A 21160-nucleotide genomic window follows, 5' to 3' on the forward strand; every position below is an offset into this window, starting at 1 on the left:
TGAGCCATGGCCGCTGGGCCTGCGCGTCCGGACGGAGCCTGTTGCTCCGCAACGGGAGAGGCCACAGCGGTGAGAGGCCCGCGTACCGCAAAAACAAAAACAAAACAAAAAAACTTGAACTTTAAAGTTTTTTATTAAGAAGTTATAGCTTCTGTATAGCTCATGCTTTCAGTAGCCGTGGATCAACCAGTTACCAATCAAGAGTATCACCTGAATGCACACATTGCACCACTTTATTAGGGATCTATTTTCATGGTTATTGCAAAAGTGAAACCCATTTTATCATGAGAGCTTTCTGGCACTTAAGCAAATGAGTATTTGGATTGTAATACAAATCTAGTTCATATTTTTTTCTGATCTCCTCTGCAGAGCTTGGAGAGTTGGGTTAATTGGTATCCATTGGGCATTTTTTAAGGATTAGGCTTTAGGTAATTTATTTTCCTTCCTTACAAACCTCTAAATTAGGGGAGTTTGCAACCATTTTCCATTTTGACCTGAGTTGTTGCTTGTATCTGCCATTCTTCTACTCTCCCCTAACAACGGGGTGACAGAGCTGGAGTGCAGTTTTCCACTGGTCCTGCACCATCTGACGCACTGTCATTGTTTCTCTTCCCTTATTGCCATCAACAACCCAGCACTGAGAAGACCTAAATTTTTTTAGAGCCCCTACAGACCTGGGCCAACCAAGGTATTCACTGTGATCTAAATGTAACAACATTCAGTTGTGGAAAAAACAATCCATGAGTGAATGTGGGGTTGGGGTTTTGTTTTGTTTTGTTTTTTGCTGATTTATGTTTAACTACATTTAAAGCATTAATATGTTTAACTACACTCATTCAACAATGTCTCAGAGACATTGTCCTTATTATAATTAAGTAGACTCTCTATTTTCTTTTGGCTACTTTTTTTAAAAGATAGTTTTAAATGTTATCCTTCATAAGGCACTATTTTATAGTAGGTGTTTTTGCACATATTATCTTATTTAAATGTCTAAAAGAATTTTAAACATTATCAATGCAGTTAAATCTTTAAATACTGATATATTTATTCATATGGCTTTAACAATTTATCACCTATGGAAGACTGACCAAGTTTTCAAAAAGGCTTTCCTTTTAAACAACAGAAAAAAACTGTTACAGTCAGATGGTACAGTACAATGGTAACATCTCCTGATCATTATTTGAGAAGTGACCTTGTACATATGCATTAATATGTATCAACATCTGGATTTAGGGTAGCTATTGTCCTATGGAGTTTGACTGTCTGCAAAGCTAGGTATAAATTCATGGTTCTGCCTCATGTGAAAAATAAAAATAATCACTAAAGACCAAATTACTTGAAATATAAAGGTAGACCACATTCATAGCTAAGATCAGGATCCTTTGTGGGGGAAATGGCAGATTGCTTTAGCAGGTATAGAAGCTGTATAAACACTAAGCTAAGGGCTTCCCTGGTGGCGCAGTGGTTGAGAGTCTGCCTGCCGATGCAGGGGACACGGGTTCGTGCCCCGGTCCGGGGAGATCCCACATGCCGCAGAGTGGCTGGGCCTGTGAGCCATGGCCGCTGAGCCTGCGCGTCTAGAGCCTGTGCTCCACAACGGGAGAGGCCACAACAGTGAAAGGCCCGCGTACCGCAAAAAACAAACAAACAAACAAAAACACTAAGCTAAGGATTATGGTGATGATAACTAAAAAATCAGCATTAGGAAATGAAAATTCTTATTGCTTAAAATAACCATTTAAAAAACACTTCCAGTCTTCCTCCTTTAATTAACACTCTTCCTAGAGCCGGAACTGACAGGGGTAAAAGGAGTTGGATTTTATTATAAATTACAAAATTGCCATTCACTTAATCTCCTCCACTTTTTAGGCAGAGAATAAATCCCATTGTTATACTGAGCAGAAGAGAATGAACCATGTGACATTTTCATTTCTTTCAATAATCATTCTTACTATGTTCTCACTGAATTAGCCTGTTCGACCAGAGTGGAATTCAGTTCTTGTATTCACCGTGCAGCTTCTTCTTCCCGCGAGGAACGTGATTCAGAGACAATGGCGACTTGATATTTAACCGATCCCTTTCAGCCTCCTCTTCCTCATCGTATCTTTCATCCTCATTCTCATCCTCCACATCGCTGCTCTGAGGACTAGAGACCTGAGATCCTGAAGGAGAAGGTGGTACTGAGGAAGGCCTGGGATATTTAAACCCTTCTGTCTGCCAAAGACAAAAATAAGACACAAAACATTAGAATGGCTTTTTGATTTCTCAATGATGTACACACTTGGCATGTGCATTTAATAAAAAACACAGTTGGATTTTTTGGTCTGTTCAGGGGCTATTAACTTTGATTTATCTTGATTCTGGTCCAACCACGCTCAAGAGAGACTCCTTAAATAAATAGCTTTCTTTTATCAAGCACTGAAATGTGCCAGGTGCTATATACATATGACCTTATTTTTTTTTTTTTAATTTTTTTATTTTTTGCGGTACGCGGGCCTCTCACTGTTGTGGCCTCTCCTGTTGCAGAGCACAGGCTCCGGACATGCAGGCTCAGCAGCCATGGCTCACGGGACTAGCCGCTCCGCGGCATGTGGGATCCTCCCGGACCGGGGCACGAACCCGTGTCCCCTGCATCGGCAGGCGGACTCTCAACCACTGCGCCACCAGGGAAGCCCCATGTGATCTTATTTAATCTCTGACCAATTTGTTCTTTCCGCTGACAGAAGAAAATTGAGGGTCCAAGAGGCCAATGATTTGCCCAAGGTCAAAAGGCATGTAAGTGGTAGAGCGAAGAGTGGTTCCAGGGCTGTGATCGTCCCAGAGCCTTTAATATCAACTGCCATGATACACTGTTGAGATTATCAGTGTCTATGTCATCCTTCAGATTTGCTCAATCCAATTCCAGAACGTGAGCAGCCTGGATATTCCATGGACAACACCCACTAGAAAGGTTCCTGGAAGTCAGGCCACTTCACTGACCTTAAAATTCCACCCGTTCCTTTTATTTCAGTTAATGAGCAAACATCACTAGGTTTTAATCAATTGCCCTTCTACGTAAGATGCTCTGAGATAACTCATTTGATAAACACATACTAAGCACCACCTATGGGGCAGGAGGAAACAAAGATGAAAAATATGATCCTGCTCTCCAGGAGTGCAGACGCTTCATCAATCAGGAAGACAAATGAGTAAAATTGTTACAGCACTTATCGCTCTGGATTTCAACTATTTTTAGACATTATTATGTCATACACGTACGCTCATTTCAAGGCTCAGATACTTTACCTGAAAGCAATACCAAAAAAAAAAAAAAAAGAGCTGAGTCCTACACTTAGGGAGCATAGGAGCTCAATACTTATTATTTGAATTAGTTGAATAAATGAATGAATATAGCTGAATTATCATCAAGAGCAGTGAACACCTCTAAATAAGCTAAGCAAGTCACTCTGTTAGAATCATGGACATGGGAAGTGGAATTTGTATACTGAGGGATTTACAAAACTCTTTCACTTTCTCTATGAGCAAATTTTCCCTTGGGTTAACCTTCTAGATCTGGTCCCCAGACACCAAATACAGGTGGAATATAAGGTATTAGGCAAAATTGTTTATAGTGAAAGTGACTCCTGATTGGAAAATTACATCTGCTTTTGGAGGATCTATAAATACTTGATGAAGGTCTCTAGTGTCTGGAAATCCTTGAGTTTGATGACTCTTGTAATTGCTCACATTCCTTGTGGAGACCATAGAAGCTTATCTGTGAGGATTTACATGAGATGTTGGGTCCTGTGGGGTGTGGAACTGCTAAGCTAGAATGGATCTCATAGTCAATGATATGGGTTTCATCTTTTACACCTAAGTTTTCACCTGGTGGGTCGGGAACAGAGAAGTTTAGCTCTTGGACCGCTGTGTAGACTCCTGTAAGGACTAATTCCACTGAAGAGAAATGCCTGATACTGCCCTACTTCAAGCTGTGTTTCCTTCTAAGTGAATGTGATGACAAGTAATCTGCTCTAGCCTCAAGAATATAAATGTCTAAGGGAATATTAGAGGAAGACTCCCTGGTGGGCACTGCTGAATTTCCATGCATAAATGTTCATCTAGTCCAATTTCTCCTGTGGTGTTCGAATTCACTATTACCCTTGCCAAGTCGTCACCCTACATTTCAACATCTCCTTGGATACCAAATTCACTTCCAATGAGAGCAGGCCAGTTTATTTTTTGACAACCCTCAAAAGAATGGATGTCTAACAGAGGTTTCAGGCACTCAGGCAAGGAGAGGTTTCATATGAAAGTGCTTCTCCAGTGACATGAATTGGCTGACTGCTCAGCCTGTGTATATAAGCTAACTCTGAACTGAGGGCTTAGAGCTGGTCTGATTTGTCAGTTTCTCTATTTGCTTTGTAGCAACACTATGAAAAAGTACAATAGTTTGTGAATTTAGCTACTTCAAAATAAAAGGTATTGTTAGGACTTACCATATGTAAGACATTTAGCTTTCAAAACAAATAAACAATACATAAAATATTTACCATTGGTGGTGATGTGGTTTCCGTGTGGAATTTATCTGGAAAAGCTCTGCTTAATGTCAGGTGTCTGGCATGCTGGTAATACTATGATAGAAAACCAACCCATGGGTTAAAAAAGATGTATATTTATATATTTATATCTCAATAACCAAGTTGTTATATAAAATCTTTTTCTCCTACTTATAAATATATATTTTTTAAAGTGGCAGATTTTATTCATCCTAAATTTAAGAATCAGAAAAAAATATGACAGTTTATAGCTTTATCATTTTTCAGGGAATAAGTAAAGAAATACTATCAAAAATTGGAGGGGAAGGACACACTGGCTTTACTGAACTCTGAATTGAGCACTAAGGTGACTGAAAACACTGGTTTTACTCTATAGAGAAGCAGTGTGGCACGGAGAAAAAGACGGGGCCTGAATAATCAGACACACTGGCTTTAAATCCTGCTTCCGACCTTACGTAAGAAACATAGCTTCTAAGGGGCTTATCATCCTGCTTTCATTATAAAATGAAGACAGCAAAATTAATCTTCCTGGGTGGAAATGAGCGTGACTACTGGCATTAGTGTGTGTAGATACTCAGCTGATGGCCGTATCTGTCATTTGTCAGCCAGAGTTGAGCAGTATCTAAGCAGATACATTATGTGAAGGCAAAGTCAATTTAGTTTTTATTAAATCATCCACTGCTAAGACATATGAACGTCTGAGTATTTATAAACTAATGGCAGGATTGAAAGGAGGTATTTCCTGTACCTGTCATTTTGAGAAACAAGATTATTTCCACTCCCCACTGTAGTTGAGGAATGTGATCATATTATCTCTTAGAGTGAAACAAACTAGAGACTTTTCTCTTGATTTCCTCATCTTCATGAAACCTGTAAAGCATCAAGTTAAGCCCAGGTGATAGAATAATTAGTAAGATCATGGCTAGATGCTGCTAGACTGGCTGTTCTGGTCTCAAACTAAATATGAAAAATTGGGGTTGGGACTTTGCGAATTCACATGAAGCTCAAAGGTATTCATATTAAGTATGTGAAAACATCACTGAGATCTTAACGATGATACAGACTTGACCTTGCAGATTACACCTCGAATCAATTCTTTTATCGTCCAGTGGGATTTTTAAAGGGGTCCTCTGTGTGTTATCATAAACTTGCTTACTCTGCCTAAGTATCTCCAATCCAGAAGGTCTGAAAGCCTCTCGGTTCGGTTCCTCTGAATAATCCTCTGGCGGCGTGACTGTTTGCAAAATCCATAGAGAAACTGAGTCAGCTGATTGCAAGAATCATCCAGTGAGCGGAATCGCCTGTCAACGATGTAAATACCTGAGGCACACAAAAGCCAGAACACAAGTCAAGATAAGGCTAACCTTAAAGCATTTCTACTGTTGCTTAGGGTCTATCGCGAACTGCGTGATTATCCACTCCCTGACTCCCCTACTGCCTCTGCTTTATCTTTTCCCTTCTGAGACTGTATTTCTCCTGTGATTTCCTTCCAATGGCTCAAAATTGTCACCAACACACAGCCAACAAAACACATCTTGCTAAAGAAAATCTGGCAGTACAGGGATACCTCGGATCAGTGATCATCCTTGGGGCTGCTCACTGACCAGAATCCCCGGGGTGAGACCTGGGTCTCAGTGCTTTTTAGGTTCCCCAGTGTCCCCACCATGCAGCCACGGGTGAGGACCAGAGCTGTCAGCCAAGGAAAGACAACAGTGCTAATGCAATTCTAAAAGACCAGAGAATCGGCAATGTCCAGGCAGAGCACCCAGCCCATTCTAACTTTTCTTGCTGCTAGGCAGCCTGGACATATAGATGGTGATACCATCTGCCATCTTATATGTGAATTTTGATAACTTGGCATGGAACTTATAAAATAATTATGCTGATCGATACATGTACTCTAAAGCCATGGTTATTGTGCTTGTCACTTCTAGGTAATCGAGGACCGAATCAGTTCAGAAAAATAAAAAGGTGAAAAGGCAATGTTTGTTCAAGTTTAGCACTCCTTTTGTAGTTTGTCGTTTGAGTAATATGTTCAATATTAATATCATTCTAATCTTTTCTATGGACCATCTAATGAAATCTACTTTTAATTAAACAAGAAGTATAAAAAGGTTAATCCTCAAGATAGCGTTAGAGTCGGGCTCTGTGAAGACCCCGTGCTTTGTTTGGTTAGAGGTCCCTTCTCCCCCAGTTGGGTTCATGATGAAAATCCTCACCATATGCAGTGGGATCAGCCACGTGCTCCTCCATGAAACAGCCAAAGCCAGAGAGGTTGGTGGTCACACTGGGGATACCCATCACAGTGCATTCGGCTGCCAGGGGAAATAGACAAAGGCTTGGCTTCAAACCAGCAACAACATCCTCTTACACACGCAGAGAAGGAAAAGCCCCAGTCCACCTAAATAGCAACATTTATTTTATGCCAGGCACGGTACTAAGCTCCTTACATGCATGAACTAATTTAATCTTCTCAACCACCCTAGGAAGTGAGGCTACCATTATCCCCATCTTACACATGAAGACATTGAGGCACAGAGAGATTAAATAGCTTCCTCAACTTCACCAAGCCAGGCAACGTGGTAGAGCTGGGATTTGAAGCCAGGTGCCCAGCTCCACAGCCCTTGCTCAGAACTGCTACCCTACACTGCCTCTCTCATTCCAGCTGACTTTGTTTTTTGCTCTGTTCTAAGGTTGTGTCACTAAGTATTTGGCAAGTTTACGGGGTAAGTAAATATGTTTTGGAAAGAACCAGCTCCTCCAACATTTTCACCTCTCTTGCCACCAACCCCTTCTGCTTTCTCGGGTGCTCAGCCAGCCCATGGTTTCTTTCAATTCTCTGCCACCTTTTAGTCAAAACCCTTTTTTTAGACAATATCAGATGTGTCTTAAGACATGTTAACACACTGAAGGACGTTTGAATTGTTAACATGAAATTTATATTTTATTATGGAATTTCTCTTGGTTGGCTAGTGGGGATGGGTAGATAAAAAGAGATTTCCTCATGACCCAGGTACTCCTATTCTGCAAGTATTGCCTCTTGGTTTAGCTCTAGAGAACAGTGGTTTCCGAATTTGGGGGAAGACGGTAGAGGAGAGGAAGGTGGGACGGGGATTATTGACCCATTTGAGAATCAGATGAAAACTCTGGAACTCCTCCCCAGAAAAATTTTGCCTACAATTCTATGGAAATTCACAGATCCTTATTTCTATTAAATGCTCATTGACACCCATATAATAAAATGCCAGGGACCCATGTAAGCTCAGTACATGTTCACTGAGTGAATTTAATGAAGTCAGCATTTATCTTCACTGGGTTTTCTCAAAACACGAAACACAGATTTTAACACTTTCTGGAGTGAGAGTTAGTACAGCATAAAACAATTATGTAAAAAAAGTTAGAGACGTATCTAATATGCTAATGCCAAATGTATACCACCAGAGGTTTTGCTGTTTCTATAAATAAGGAGGGACCAACTTCTTTTGGTTAATTTATTATTTATTTATTTATTTTGGCCACACCATGAGGCTTGTGGGATTTTAGTTCCCCAACCAGGGATCAAACCTGGGCCCTCGGCAGTGAGAGCATGGAGCCCTAACCACTGGACAACCAGGGAATTCCCCTTTGGTTAATTTAAAACAGAGAATGACTCATTCACTATAGGGTACATATTTCTCACATACTTTTTTCCATCTACTTATTTTTCACAACACATTTGCTGGCCTTTATCTTAACACACTAAATATATTTCCTCTGTCATTTCATGTTAAGTTTAACTTTGTCCTATAAAATGATATTCTGGCAGAAAGACTGCTGTAAGTTAGATACATTCTCTTTTAATATAAATGACTTCCCACATTCCCTTGGTCACTCATGCTTTGGTTTTGTACTTCTTTGCTCTCAATATTTCCAATCGTAAATTATGTTACTTCCTAGAAATAATAGGAATAAGAGCCTATAACAAAGTTTTAAGTTCATCAAGTGAATTGTTTTCGTGTATCTCAAAAGATAGATACTCTATTATAAGCAATTTAAGATAACTATGCGGGCATTTCATAGGTAAGAAGACACTGCCTTGAGGGAGACGCAAGAGGGAAGACATATGGGAACATATGTATATGTATAACTGATTCCCTTTGTTATAAAGCAGAAACTAACACACCATTGTAAAGCAATTATACCCCAATAAAGATGTTAAAAAACATATATACGGATATATACATCTATATATATATGCACACTAAGTGAAACATTTCATTAGAAAAATAAAAACAATTATAAAATAAAAAAAAAGAAGACACTGCCTTCACAAAAGTGGAATTTGTGCCGAGAACAATTTTTAGAACTACAAGAGAGGTAGCTGGGTGAAGATGACTTCTCACTGTTCATCTCTGTACTATTTGTGTCTAAAACTATATGAATGTGTTATCTAATTAAAAGATACATATATCCTTTCACTTAAAAAAGAATTCTGAAATAAATTTTAGAACAATTTTAGAAACAAAAATTGTTTCTCATATTAACCTCCTTGCAGTTAATTTCACCTTCATACTAATGGGTAGGACTGGTGAAGATATAATCTTTATAAAACATTCTTTTTCTTTGGAATGCGATGAGGCAACAATTCAGATACCCCCTAAAATATGCCCAACCACAACCTCCTATACTTACATAAAAGATTATGCATTATGTCCTTGCTCTTAGGTCAGGAGCTACAAAACATAAAATGGACCCCTGGGATAGATCCAACCATTTCTACTAAGGTTTTTGTTTTGTAGTTTTAAATGACATATCATTTAGAAATGACATATTGAATATTACATACATGTGCATAAAATAATATACTAATAAAATCTGAAACACTTCACAATCTATACATGTCACATACCTGGAGTATAACCCCAGGGTTCATAGTATGATGGAAATACTCCGAGATGACAACCTCGGACAAACTCTTCATAATCCATGGGTAACAAGGGGCTGGTGGAAGATAGGAACTCTGGGTGCAAAATCACCTGAAAAGGAAAAATTCTAATGAGAAAAAAGAGAAAAGAAAGAAGAAATTGAAGCAAAAAATCTCCTACAGTTTTGTTATTTCAATATTTCAATACTGTAGAATCCTTGTGTTCTAGATTCTGGGGAAAGAAAGAGAGAGATAAGAAAAAAGAAAAAGGAAAACGTCCGGGTGTTTTTTTCTCCTCTCTCCATTCTCTGTAAATATCTATTCTGAGTACTAACTTTCCCTCAGTTTCCCAGGCCTAGATCAGAGGATAGGGAGTTATTGTATCCATTTTTGTTCTCATGCTAAACTCCTCCAACCCAGACTTTACTGACAACAAAGATTTTACTTGGTTCTCTGACTGCTGGCCCTTGTCTTGTTTCTCAATTTACTCCCACCTTGAGCAGGAAGAAGGGCAGCTACCCTCATATGCCCCAGGCATAAGTTAGCCAAGTGAAATGTAACTAAGGGCTAATTGCAAGCTACCAATGTGATGTCACTGAACTGGAGATGGGAAGAGCAGCAGTACCTCCTTATAGAATATTTCCGCCATGTGAGTACAATAGTCATAAATAACCTCAAGAGCATAGGTAATAGGAAAACGCAATAAACAACTAGGATGCAGTGAGTTTTGAGCATTACCTTTCTTTTTAGCATAATTGATTTTTTTTTAAGTTTATGTAATTTAATTTTACACACTGGTTGTGTTTAAAACTGGCCTACAGCATTTCTGAAAATTCAGCAATTGGCTCTCGTGCACTGGTATGAGTCCTTTCTTGGAATGCACAGCCTGTAATTTTCTGCAAAGGTGGAGCCCAGATACAGCCAGCTATACTTGGAAAGTTGTGAATAGAATAGCTATTTAACTGGTCACCTAGATGAATGAGTTCTATATCTCCTATTTATTAAAATGATTAATTATAAATTATAATATAATTATAATGTATAAATTATATTATTAGCCCAGTACTTTAAAATCTGATTTTAAAAATTTATTAGAAATTATTTTTAATAACTTACTTAGCTTTGGGAGGAGGCTGACAGATAACAGAAAACTGGTTTGGTGAGAACTTTCATAAAATGGGGAAATAGGAGAATTATATATATGTTTATGTATAAATTATATATTTTTAAAATTCTATTAAAATTTAATTTTATATGAATTATATATATAATTATATATAAATACATGTATATATGTATATATATATATATAATTTGAAAAAATCCCAAATTTACAGAAAAGTTGCAAGTACAATGTAAAGAGAATTAATATTTTTTCAAGAACCATTTGTGTATAAATTGCTGACTGGATGCCCATCATCCACAAATACTTAACATGTATTTTCTACAAACAAGAACATTCTCCCTTAAAAAACTAAACATAGAGTTACTATATGATCATGCAATTCCACTCCTGGGCATATATCTGGAGAAAACTCTAATTTGAAAAGATAATTTGAAAAGCACCCCAATGTTCATAGCAGCACTATTTACAATAGACAAGACATGGAAGCAACCTAAATGTCCATCAACAGGTGAATGGATAAAGAAGATATATATATATACATACCATATATATATTAATATACAGGTACATACATACTCACATATAATGGAATATTACTCAGCCATAAAAAAAGAATGAAATAATGCCATTTGCAGCAACATGAGTGGACCTAGAGATTATCGTATTAAGTGAAGTAAGTCAGATAAAGACAAACATGATATCACTTATGTGTGGAATCTAAAAAAATGATACAAATGACCTTATATACAAAATAGAAATAGACTCATAGACATAGAAAGCAAATTTATGGTTACTAAAGGAGATAGTGGTGGGGGGAAGAAAGATAAATTAGGAGTTTTGGATTAACATATACACACTACTATATAGAAAATAGATAAACAACAAGGACCTACTGTATAGCACAGAGAACTAGACTCAATATCTTGTAATAACCTATAATGGAAAAGAATCCAAAAAGAATATACATATATATATATATATATATATATAACTGAATCACTTTGCTATACAGATGAAACTAACACAACATTGTAAATTAACTATACTTCAATTAAAAAAAGAACAATCTCTTACATAACCACACTATAAGCATCAAAATCAGAAAATTAACATTGATACATCACTACCATCTAATCCTTAAATCCCATTCAACTTTCTCCAGTGGTTCAAATACTGTCCTTTAAACCAAACAACCCAGTTCACAGTCACATGTCACATTTAGTTGTCACTTCTCTCTAGTCTCCTTTAGTTTGGAAGAGTTTGAGGACTTTCTTGGGCTTTCATGACCTTAACACTTTTGAAGACTACAGTCTAGTTATTTTGAAATTTGATCTTCAGTTTGGGCTTGTCCTCTGCTTCCTCATGGTTAGAGTAAGTTATGCATCTTTGGTAGATACAGCACAGAGGCGATACTCTGTTCTTCTCACTGCATTGCATCAGGTGGCAAGGGATTTACACTTTATTCATTACTTCTGATGTTTACTTTGATCTCTTGATTAAAGTCATGTCTTTTTGGCTTCTCCACTGTAAAATCTTCTTCTGTTTCTCCTTTGTTATTAGTAAGTATATGGGGGGGAGTTATTTTGAAACTATATAAATACCCCATTCCTCAATAAACTTGTATTGGATTCATGGTTCCTTGTGTTATTCAATGGATTCTAATTCATTGCTATCTTTATTTATTTTGATACTTAAATTGTGCCTAATTTGGCCAGTGGGAGCCCCTTCAGACTGGTTTCTGTAAACTTTTGACAGATCTCCATCATTCTTTGAGCATTTCTTTGCTTTTTTGACACAAGAAGAAGTTCTAGACTCATCTTTTACTTTTCCTGCCACAGCCCTAGAAGTAACAATTTCTTCAGTGAGTCCTGGTTCCTTTTAGTGTAGAATGATATAAAGACCTGGGTGTTAGATGTGCTCATTGTTATTGGGGTGTTACAGGTCCTCTCAGCAGTCAGAGAGACACAATATACAACACACACACACACACACACACACACACACACACACGTCTATACTTAGTTTCATTATCTTTCATACTTATTGGGTCAATCCCTGATATGATCTGAATGTTATGTTCCCTCCAAAGTTCATATACTGAAATCATAAACCCCCAAAGACGGATGGTATTTGGAGGTGGGGCCTTCAAGAGGTACTTAGGTCATGAGGATGGAGCCCTCATGAATGGGATTAGTGCTCTTATGAAAGAGGCTCCAGGAAATTCTCTGGCCCCTTCAACCATGTGAGGACATAGTGAGAAGCTGCCATCTATGAACCAGGAAGAGGGCCCTCACCAGAGCATGACCAGGCTGGCAACTTGATCTTGGACTTTCCCAGCCCCTAGAACTGTGAGAAATAAATGTCTGTTGTTTAGAAGACAACCAGTCTGTGGTATTTTGTTACAGCAGCCGGAAGAGACTCAGACAATCCCCCTCCTTAACTAGTCTCTCCACAGCCTCTCTCTCACTCCACCCTCGCTCTGACACCTGCTGTGAGTGTCTCTCCCCAGTGCGTGGACCTTCCCCACCTTGCCTGGGCTCTGACTCCTTTCTATGGACTAGCCCAGCATGCCCCCCCTGCCAGTGTAGATGCCTACCTTGTGCTGACCCACCTAATGGCTTTAGAACTGAACTGTTTGGGAAGGAGAAAGAGAAACAGGGAGAGGAAAAGGAAGAGGAAAAAAAAACTTTTTTTTTAACAACAACAACAAAAGTATTAGACAACAACAGTTGTCTAATACTTTATATAAGTCACTTTCATGCGTATTACCTGATTTAATCTTAGCAACATTGTGTGATGGGGACTGTAGACATTCTCATTGTCCTAATTTTAGAAATAAGGAAGCTAAGACTTTAGAAGCATTGGTTATATCTCAGCAGATCCATAAATAGCAGACATGTTAAACTCAAGAAGGAATAAAATGGTAAAAATGTCCAAAACCAGTACCTACAAATGATGGTTTATTCAATCACAAGAATCACAAATTGGCAAAGCAAAAATGGATAAAATATTTTCCTCCACAAAACATAATTTTAATTCCTATTACATATAAAATATTGCAGTAGGAAAAGAGACCAAAGACATAGACAGTTGACGGAGTCTGGGCAACCATCAAGTCAGAAGCCCATTGTACTCTGTTGGTAAATATATCAGCAAAGGGGGATTTAAAAGACATTGTGCCTACTTTGGCATTTCCAAACTTAGGAAAATTTGTACTCTCCAAAGCCCATTTTGGAACATGAAAATATCATGGCTCGTTCGTTTTGTTCCCAGCCAAAGAGAATGACAGCACGAGTAAAATAAGAAAACAGCTGCCCTGGGTCCTAGAACAGCCAATGGCAGAAGCTCAGGGCAGACAGGGGGATTAAATGAGATCCTGTATGCAAAGCCCCCCAGCAGAGCACCTGGTTCACAGCAGTACCTGGATCAGTGGGGATAAAACAAATAAACAAAAACTTGTCGGACTGTATTTATCCTGGGAGGGAAGTAAGGTCCCAGGAAGTTAGTTTACTTTCACAGCACGGCAGCACAGGGTCCAGACCTGAAATCTGCCATCTAGAGTTTTCTCACTATACCTTGCAACTGAGGCAGGATGGATGATAAATTCAAGTTTAAATCTGAATCAAATGGTCACATTCACATAAAACACTTGTCAATCCAGTCGGAGAGTTAAGAACCACTCTGTAGCCATCTATAAATATGCAGATGATCAAATAAGTACTTATATTAACACAGGCCCTGAATTACTGTCAAGCTTTTAAAGGATGCTATTAATAAAATGAAATACCTAATTCTGAATCGACCAAAGTCTATCTCAGTGCTTTTGAGTGTATATTGTTAGAAAGGGGCTATTCTTTTATTTCTTTTGTGTGCGTTTGCTTTATGATATTAATCAGTGAATATCTGAAAATGTTCATGAGTTTAACTGCATAAACACAATTTGTATGAGACCAACTTTTTTCTCCATTCACTCTACGTAAGTCATGGACTTTTTTATATTTCTGTGCCTTTTCATCTACTTCTTTGGCCTGATGAGCCCACCCCTCTGTTATTTGCTGATGAACTTGTGCTCATCTATCAAGATGTAGCTGACATATCATCTCTTTAATAAAACATTTTATCAAACCCTGCAGGTAAAAATCAATCCTCTGTCTTCTACTCTAATCAAACTCCATTCACACTTCTAAAAATAAATGGAGTATGATGTACCAGGGACTGGACAAGTACTAATAAAAGCTAACATTTATTATGCATTTACTCTGTGCCAAGGACTGTGTTAAACATGGTACCTATGGTTTATTTAATCCTCCCAACAATTCTATGAGTGGGGCTATATGATCACCACTTTACAGAGAAGGCTGCGGTACAGGTAGATTAAGTAAACTTACACATTGAATAAGTGGCAGAGACTTAAAACCAGGCAGTGTGAGTACAGTCGTAAAGGACTTCACATACCTTTATAGATGTGCGTGGCAGCCCTGAACTTGCCACTTGGGATTTCCTTCAAGAGATCCTGGCCTGGGGATCTTGACTGACGGCCCTAAGTGCCTCACCTGTGCCTCCATCACAGTGGCTACTCCTAGCCTGTAAGACCAGCCGGGATGGGTACTGGCGCCAGCCCATTTCTGCCCACTGGGTGATTCCTTTAATGGGCAACTTTTACTTGGGGAATCTCTATCCCTATTAATGGAAATCCCTATTAAAACCGTTGCATTGAATTGTTCACAGAGTAAGGCACCCATCTGCCTGCCAACCTGAAACTTCTGGTAGGTAGAAAGGACACATGAAGATGAAACACAAAGAAAAAGTTGTTCAATAAAGGAAAATGTATGTAAGAACACTAAGATACTTAAAATAAGTCAACAGTAAACCAAAACACACACACACACCCAAATAAGAATCTTTAGTATTAAGAAAGGAAGCACTTGTAGGGACTTCCCTGGTGGCCCAGTGGTTAAGACTTCGCTTTCCAATGCAGGCGGTGCGGGTTCAGTCCCTGGTTGGGGAGTTACGATCCCACATGCCTCACGGCCAAAAAACCAAAACATAGAAAGCAGAAGCAATATTGTAACAAATTCAATAAAGACTCTAAAAATGACCCACAGCAAAAAAAAATCTTAAAAAAAAAAGAAAGGAAGCACTGTATAATAATTCTGAAATTGTGTTAGGTCTAGTTTGAGTGTACTGTTGAAAACTGTTTTTGTGGGTGCATAAGCACGCACGTGTGGTGTGTGTGTGTCTGTGTGTGTGTGTTTCCTTCCATTAACTGACAAGCCATATTAGGTGGTTTTGGACCATTGCTTTTCCCCTTTATGAGTCACTATATATAGTGTGGTTATGTGCGTACAGTTTTTGTGTAGTTGCTAATTTTTATGAATTCTAGTGTTTTGTTAATTACAGTTGACTTTTCTTTCTGCCAAAAAAAAAAAAGATAATAAGGCTGAGACTTTTTAAAAACTGGGCTGCAATCTAAGGCTCTTCCCATCTCATCCTTCCTTTTTGCTCTCTCTTCCTTGTGTCTGGCTGCACCTCCCTGCCTGTTCTTGCTTTCAACCTCTTTACCCTTCACAAGCATTTCTGCCAATAAGTGTTTTCATATCTACTCCTGTCTCCGTGTCTGCTTCTCAGAGGAAAAAATCTTAGAAAATAGGTGAGACATGATCACTGCCTCGAAGAACCCACAGTGTCTGGTGAAAGGGACACATAAATTAAAATATATAGAATTCAATGTGGTAATTCCTATAATTGCAGAAGATAGAAAGTGTCTTGAGAATACAGGTAAGGCAACAATTGTTCTGTCTGGAGTAGACAAATGTATATTGAGGAAAAGTGTAAGGAAGAGATGACTTTTAGGTTGGATCCCAAAAGAATTGTTAAAATAACAGAGACAAGGTTGTTTCAGAAGGAGAAAGTAATATCAGCAAGTACACAGAAGTATGAAAGTGTTTAATATGTTTAGGAAATAAGTTACTCGTCCATTCCTAGGAAATTGCTTCACTGTTATCACACTTTTTTAAACATCAATCTGTATTTATTTCCCTTTCTTTTCCTGAACTTTCATTTTTTTAATCCCCTCTTAACTCTTTTTTCTTTAATTTTTAATTTTATTTAGTTTTGGCTGTTTTGGGTCTTCGTTCCTGCACACGGACTTTCTCTAGTTGCAGCGAGCGGGGGCTATCTTCGTTGTGGTGTGTGGGCTTCTTATTGTGGTGGCTTCTCTTGTTGCGGAACACGGGCCCTAGGCGCACGGGCTTCAGTAGTTGTGGCTCGCGGGCTCAGTAGTTGTGGCTCGCGGGCTCTAGAGAGCAGGCTCAGTGGTTGTGGCACACGGGCTTGGTTGCCCCGCAGCACGTGGGATCGAACTCGTGTCCCCTGCATTGGCAGGTGGATTCTTAACCACTGCGCTACCAGGGAAGTCCCCCCTCTTAACTCTTGAGGTTCCCTTGGGTCAACACTTTTCTTCATTCATTCCACCTGATCTTCTAGCATGGCAGGGTCATCATTCCTTGGTCTCCACTACTGCCCACACGCCAATAGCTCCCCTCACACTGTCCTTATAAACCCCAGACCTATGATTTCTAAGTACATATTAAGCATCTCAACTTGAATATCTCACACATAACTCAATCTATCAAAAACTGAACTCCATTCGTGACATGACCCTCAAACCAACTTCTTTTGAAGGCTTTCCTTAGTTTTTAGAAAGTGTGGGTTACATACTGAAGCCCTGCCTTCTCCCTCTTTCTCACTCTCAGTGTCCACTGGTCACTGAAGTATGGTCCGTTCTGCAGGCAACCATTTCTCCCATCATTCCATTCTCTCCAGCACTTCTGATAAGGCCTTTGGAAGAGGCCCTCAGCATCCCTCACCTGTACTGTTGCAGCAGGTTCTTAATTTGTCTCCATTATATCCACTTATACCTACATTAACAAGTGAGTGCAGGATGAGAAATACATTTAAGAATAGACTATATTTTCCCAAGAAACTTTGCAGAGAAGAGTAGAAAAACATTTAGAAACATCAAGAGGAGACAGGGTTAAGGCAAAGTTTGTTTTTTCATGTGGAAAAATTTAAGAAATATTTGTAGACAGCAAGGGAAGGAGCTAGTAAGCCTACAGTATGAAGAAGGGTAAACAGGGCACATTTTCTCAGAATGTGGGAGGAAATAAGGTCCCAGAAAAACCCTTAGAATCTGAAGGAAAAGAAGTAAGAATGGTCAAAATCTATATTCGAGGCCAGTATGAAGGGACTCATATGATCTGCTAAAGGTGAAAGAAAGAAGGGACAGTGAGACCTTTCCCTTTGAAAAGATTGGTAAAACTTGTGACAACTTGATCTTGAATGCTGGTGAATGGAAGTGAGTAAGGATAAGCAATTATCTATTGCCATGTTCACTCATGTCTCCCATGTCTAGCACCATGCCTAGAACATGACACGCCCTCAGTAAACATCACAGAGATTAAACTCCACGGTGGCAGAAACCAAGTCTTATTCATGTACCTAACCCTGTCCCTCGTCATCAAAGAAACACAAGAGTCAAAAGAATGAATCGGTCAGTAGAAAATTACATAAAGCCATCATTAGCCACATTCTCTGAAACTGGAAGCTCCTCATAACTCTGCTTTTAAGTTGAACTTTATCAAGAAGAAACAAAGACAGTTCATGTTAATCTCAGAGATTCATTAATTAAAGCAATTCTTAGACTATATGTGTTTCATTAAAAATGAGGCCATTTCCTGATGCTTACTGACAGTATTGTACAATGCAAATGAAAGCTAAATTACAACTCAAAGCCATAAATAGTCTTCATTTTTTAAGAATGATACCAAAATAGTCATTCATTAATTGCTCAAGACAGGAAACAAAATAATATTTACAATATTTCTGATAGACGTTACAACCAAAAAGGGATGCTTCTAATAAATTCTCAAAAATCTATTCTGTATGATTTTGAAGTGCTCCACGTAAACAATTAGCTGTACCTTGACTCTGTCTGTACGGCTGTTGAAAAGCCCGATCCTTCTAATGGTGCTGAGGATGGGATCGGTGGAGTCATCAATCATGTTGTGAGTCGTCACCGGGGGCAAAGATTGCCGCTGAAGGAACAGAGAGAAGAAAATGTCAGTTTGTGAGAAGAATTAACAAGTGTGACTAATTTCAACAATAAGTCATTGGCGACATGATATCCAACCTTTATGCCTTCTGGTCTGAGATGCCACTAAGGGGAGGATAACAGGGTAAAGAACTTCCTTCCCATACTGTGAACACATGGTACTTGTGTTTTTCACCTGCAGCCACTCTATGAAAAGCCTAGAATTCTTGAGCGCTCCTGGGACTTCATTGGAGTAAGTGTCCTGGAAGTTTGACTCCAGATGAGCTACTCTGCTGGTTCCCACTAGGGGGCTGTCCTCTGATGCCTCGCTGTTATTGACAAGATTCCCGTGCAAGCCTAACACATTTATCTCTCCTTTTTAATAATAATTCCACTCGACTGAGAAACATTCACCTTTTCTCTATAGTGACTCCGAATTCTATGCTTTTTGAAAACTTTCGGAGGTATTTTTGGTGTCATTGTAATATACATCGTTTTTCAATTGGACATATTGGTTCCAAATGAATTTTTTAAATAGATACAAAGACAAGTTCCATGAGATTTTTTTAAAGGAGCACTGAAAATGCACTGAAGAAAGAGAACTTACAAAGGTGTCATTTAGGTAAATACCTAAGAATGACTTTTCCAGCTCTCAGGTTTAAAAATTTCCCAAATCAGCCCACTCCAATGCATTAAGATATTGATCTAAATGGACTTTAACAACTATGGGAAGTGATGGGCACTTTTTCCTTTATTACCTGAGTTGAAAAGATGGCTCTTTTCATAATTGTCAGATCGTCTCGATCCAAAATATTGTTCATGTCAGGAATTTCTCCTCTGTGGGGAAAACAGTTTTAATAATAAAAATGAAAACAGCTGGCACTAATTGAGTGCTTCCTATGTGTTAGACACCGTTTCAAGCAATTTAAAAAGAAATGTTAAGTAAACAAATGTTCCTGATGAAGCTCATAAATTCCTAAAGTTTGAGGAAGTTTGATAAAAGAACACCTTTGCTAGCATAAAAGAAAATTGAAATTAATTTTTAAAGCATTCATGTTGATGATCAGGAGGACATTCTCATTGTATTTTGCCCACCCTTAAGTACTGTGTTCTACAGTGGCCATAACTTGTCCACCTATAAGTTGGTATTTTTACCAATAACAAGAAATGATGCACACCTGCCACCATGCATCAGGAGACAACACAGCTTTCTCTTCATATTGTAACAAAATCCATATATTTTGTACATATTATTATTTTATAATACATTTTAATTTTATTTAGATTTTATTTTACTTATACATTTTATATATTTTATTTATTATTTATTTAAATACTATATATTACTTATTAAGTAAATGTGTTAGTTAACATTAATTAATATGTTAATTAATAAATATACGTTAATCTAATATATAAGTAAATATATATTTAATATACATGAAGTCAGTATATATTTTGACTTAAAATCTCATGAAGGACTTCCCTGGTGGCTCTGTGTTTAAGAATCCGCCTGCAAATGCAGGGGACACGGGTTCTAGCCCTGGTCCGGGAAGATCCCACATACCACGGAGCAACTAAGTTCGTGTGCCACAACTACTGAGCCTGTGCTCTAGAGCCCGTGAGCCACAACTACTGAGCCCACGCGCTTAGAGCCCGTGCTCCGCAACAAGAGAAGCCACCGCAATGAGAAACCCGTGCACCACAAAGAAGAGTAGTCCCCACTCGCTGCAACTAGAGAAAGCCCTGACTCAGCAATGAACACCCAGTGCAGCCAAACATAAATAAATAAATAATTTTAAAAACCCTCATGAAATCTCCCTCAGCTTCAGACTGACATATTAACCCTTAACCAGATTTCCATGGAACTAGAACCTATCTGTATATATAAATATGTTCTCATTTGTGCAAACTGTTTACAAATATTTGTCAGATGAAGGATGAAACAAAATCTGCTCACATGATGTAAAACATCTTCAAAGGCTATTAATTCTTTTATAGTTGGAACAAAATAAATACAATGTCTAAATGGTTAAGTGTGAATAGTGAAGCCCTAAACGTTTGAAGTGTTCAGTGTTCCAAGCACCTACCTTAATAATGCATCATACAGTTTCTTTCCAAACTTTTCCTTCACAGAATGTGCAGTGTCCCTGTATGAGCAGAAAGATTCACAACTTAAACAATGTCACCATTTTAAGTCTTTCTTTGCCGTGACAGTGCTGTTGTTCTGTCAGTGCAGACTTTGAAATTACAGGTCCCTTTTGTATCACCTCTTCTGTTCTCTTCCTATTGGCCAGTTTAGCCTGAGTTAAAACCTCCAGAGCTGAGGCAGCTGAACACCCTGACCAGTGCAGAGAATGTAACATTTGTTTGCTTGATGATAATCAGGAGAGGGTGGGGGGAAGGGAAGGGGAGTGGATGGAGGTATCGATGTAATATCAGGAATACGCTGATAATTGTTGAATCTGGGCTGTGGGCAGGTAGGGGAGCATTATACTAATCTC

The 21160-nt window shown here is 38.6% G+C and overlaps 1 protein-coding gene across 1 annotated transcript in view; it reads right to left on the minus strand.

The window, feature by feature from the left end:
- Positions 1-150: 150 nt before the first annotated feature.
- GYS2 (glycogen synthase 2) overlaps positions 151-21160 on the minus strand; it is a 60518-nt gene continuing 39508 nt past the window's right edge. Inside the window, exons 9-16 of the mRNA XM_067695870.1 lie at positions 20747-20806; positions 19415-19493; positions 18547-18660; positions 9424-9550; positions 6755-6850; positions 5692-5855; positions 4530-4610; positions 151-2214 (exon numbers count right to left, since the gene is read on the minus strand). Coding sequence (XP_067551971.1) covers positions 1993-2214; positions 4530-4610; positions 5692-5855; positions 6755-6850; positions 9424-9550; positions 18547-18660; positions 19415-19493; positions 20747-20806 — 943 coding nt within the window. The 3' untranslated portion in view covers positions 151-1992. The remainder of the gene's footprint in view (positions 2215-4529; positions 4611-5691; positions 5856-6754; positions 6851-9423; positions 9551-18546; positions 18661-19414; positions 19494-20746; positions 20807-21160) is intronic.

Source organism: Pseudorca crassidens, chromosome 11 (genome assembly GCF_039906515.1).
Source record: "Pseudorca crassidens isolate mPseCra1 chromosome 11, mPseCra1.hap1, whole genome shotgun sequence".
NCBI lineage: Eukaryota > Metazoa > Chordata > Mammalia > Artiodactyla > Delphinidae > Pseudorca > Pseudorca crassidens.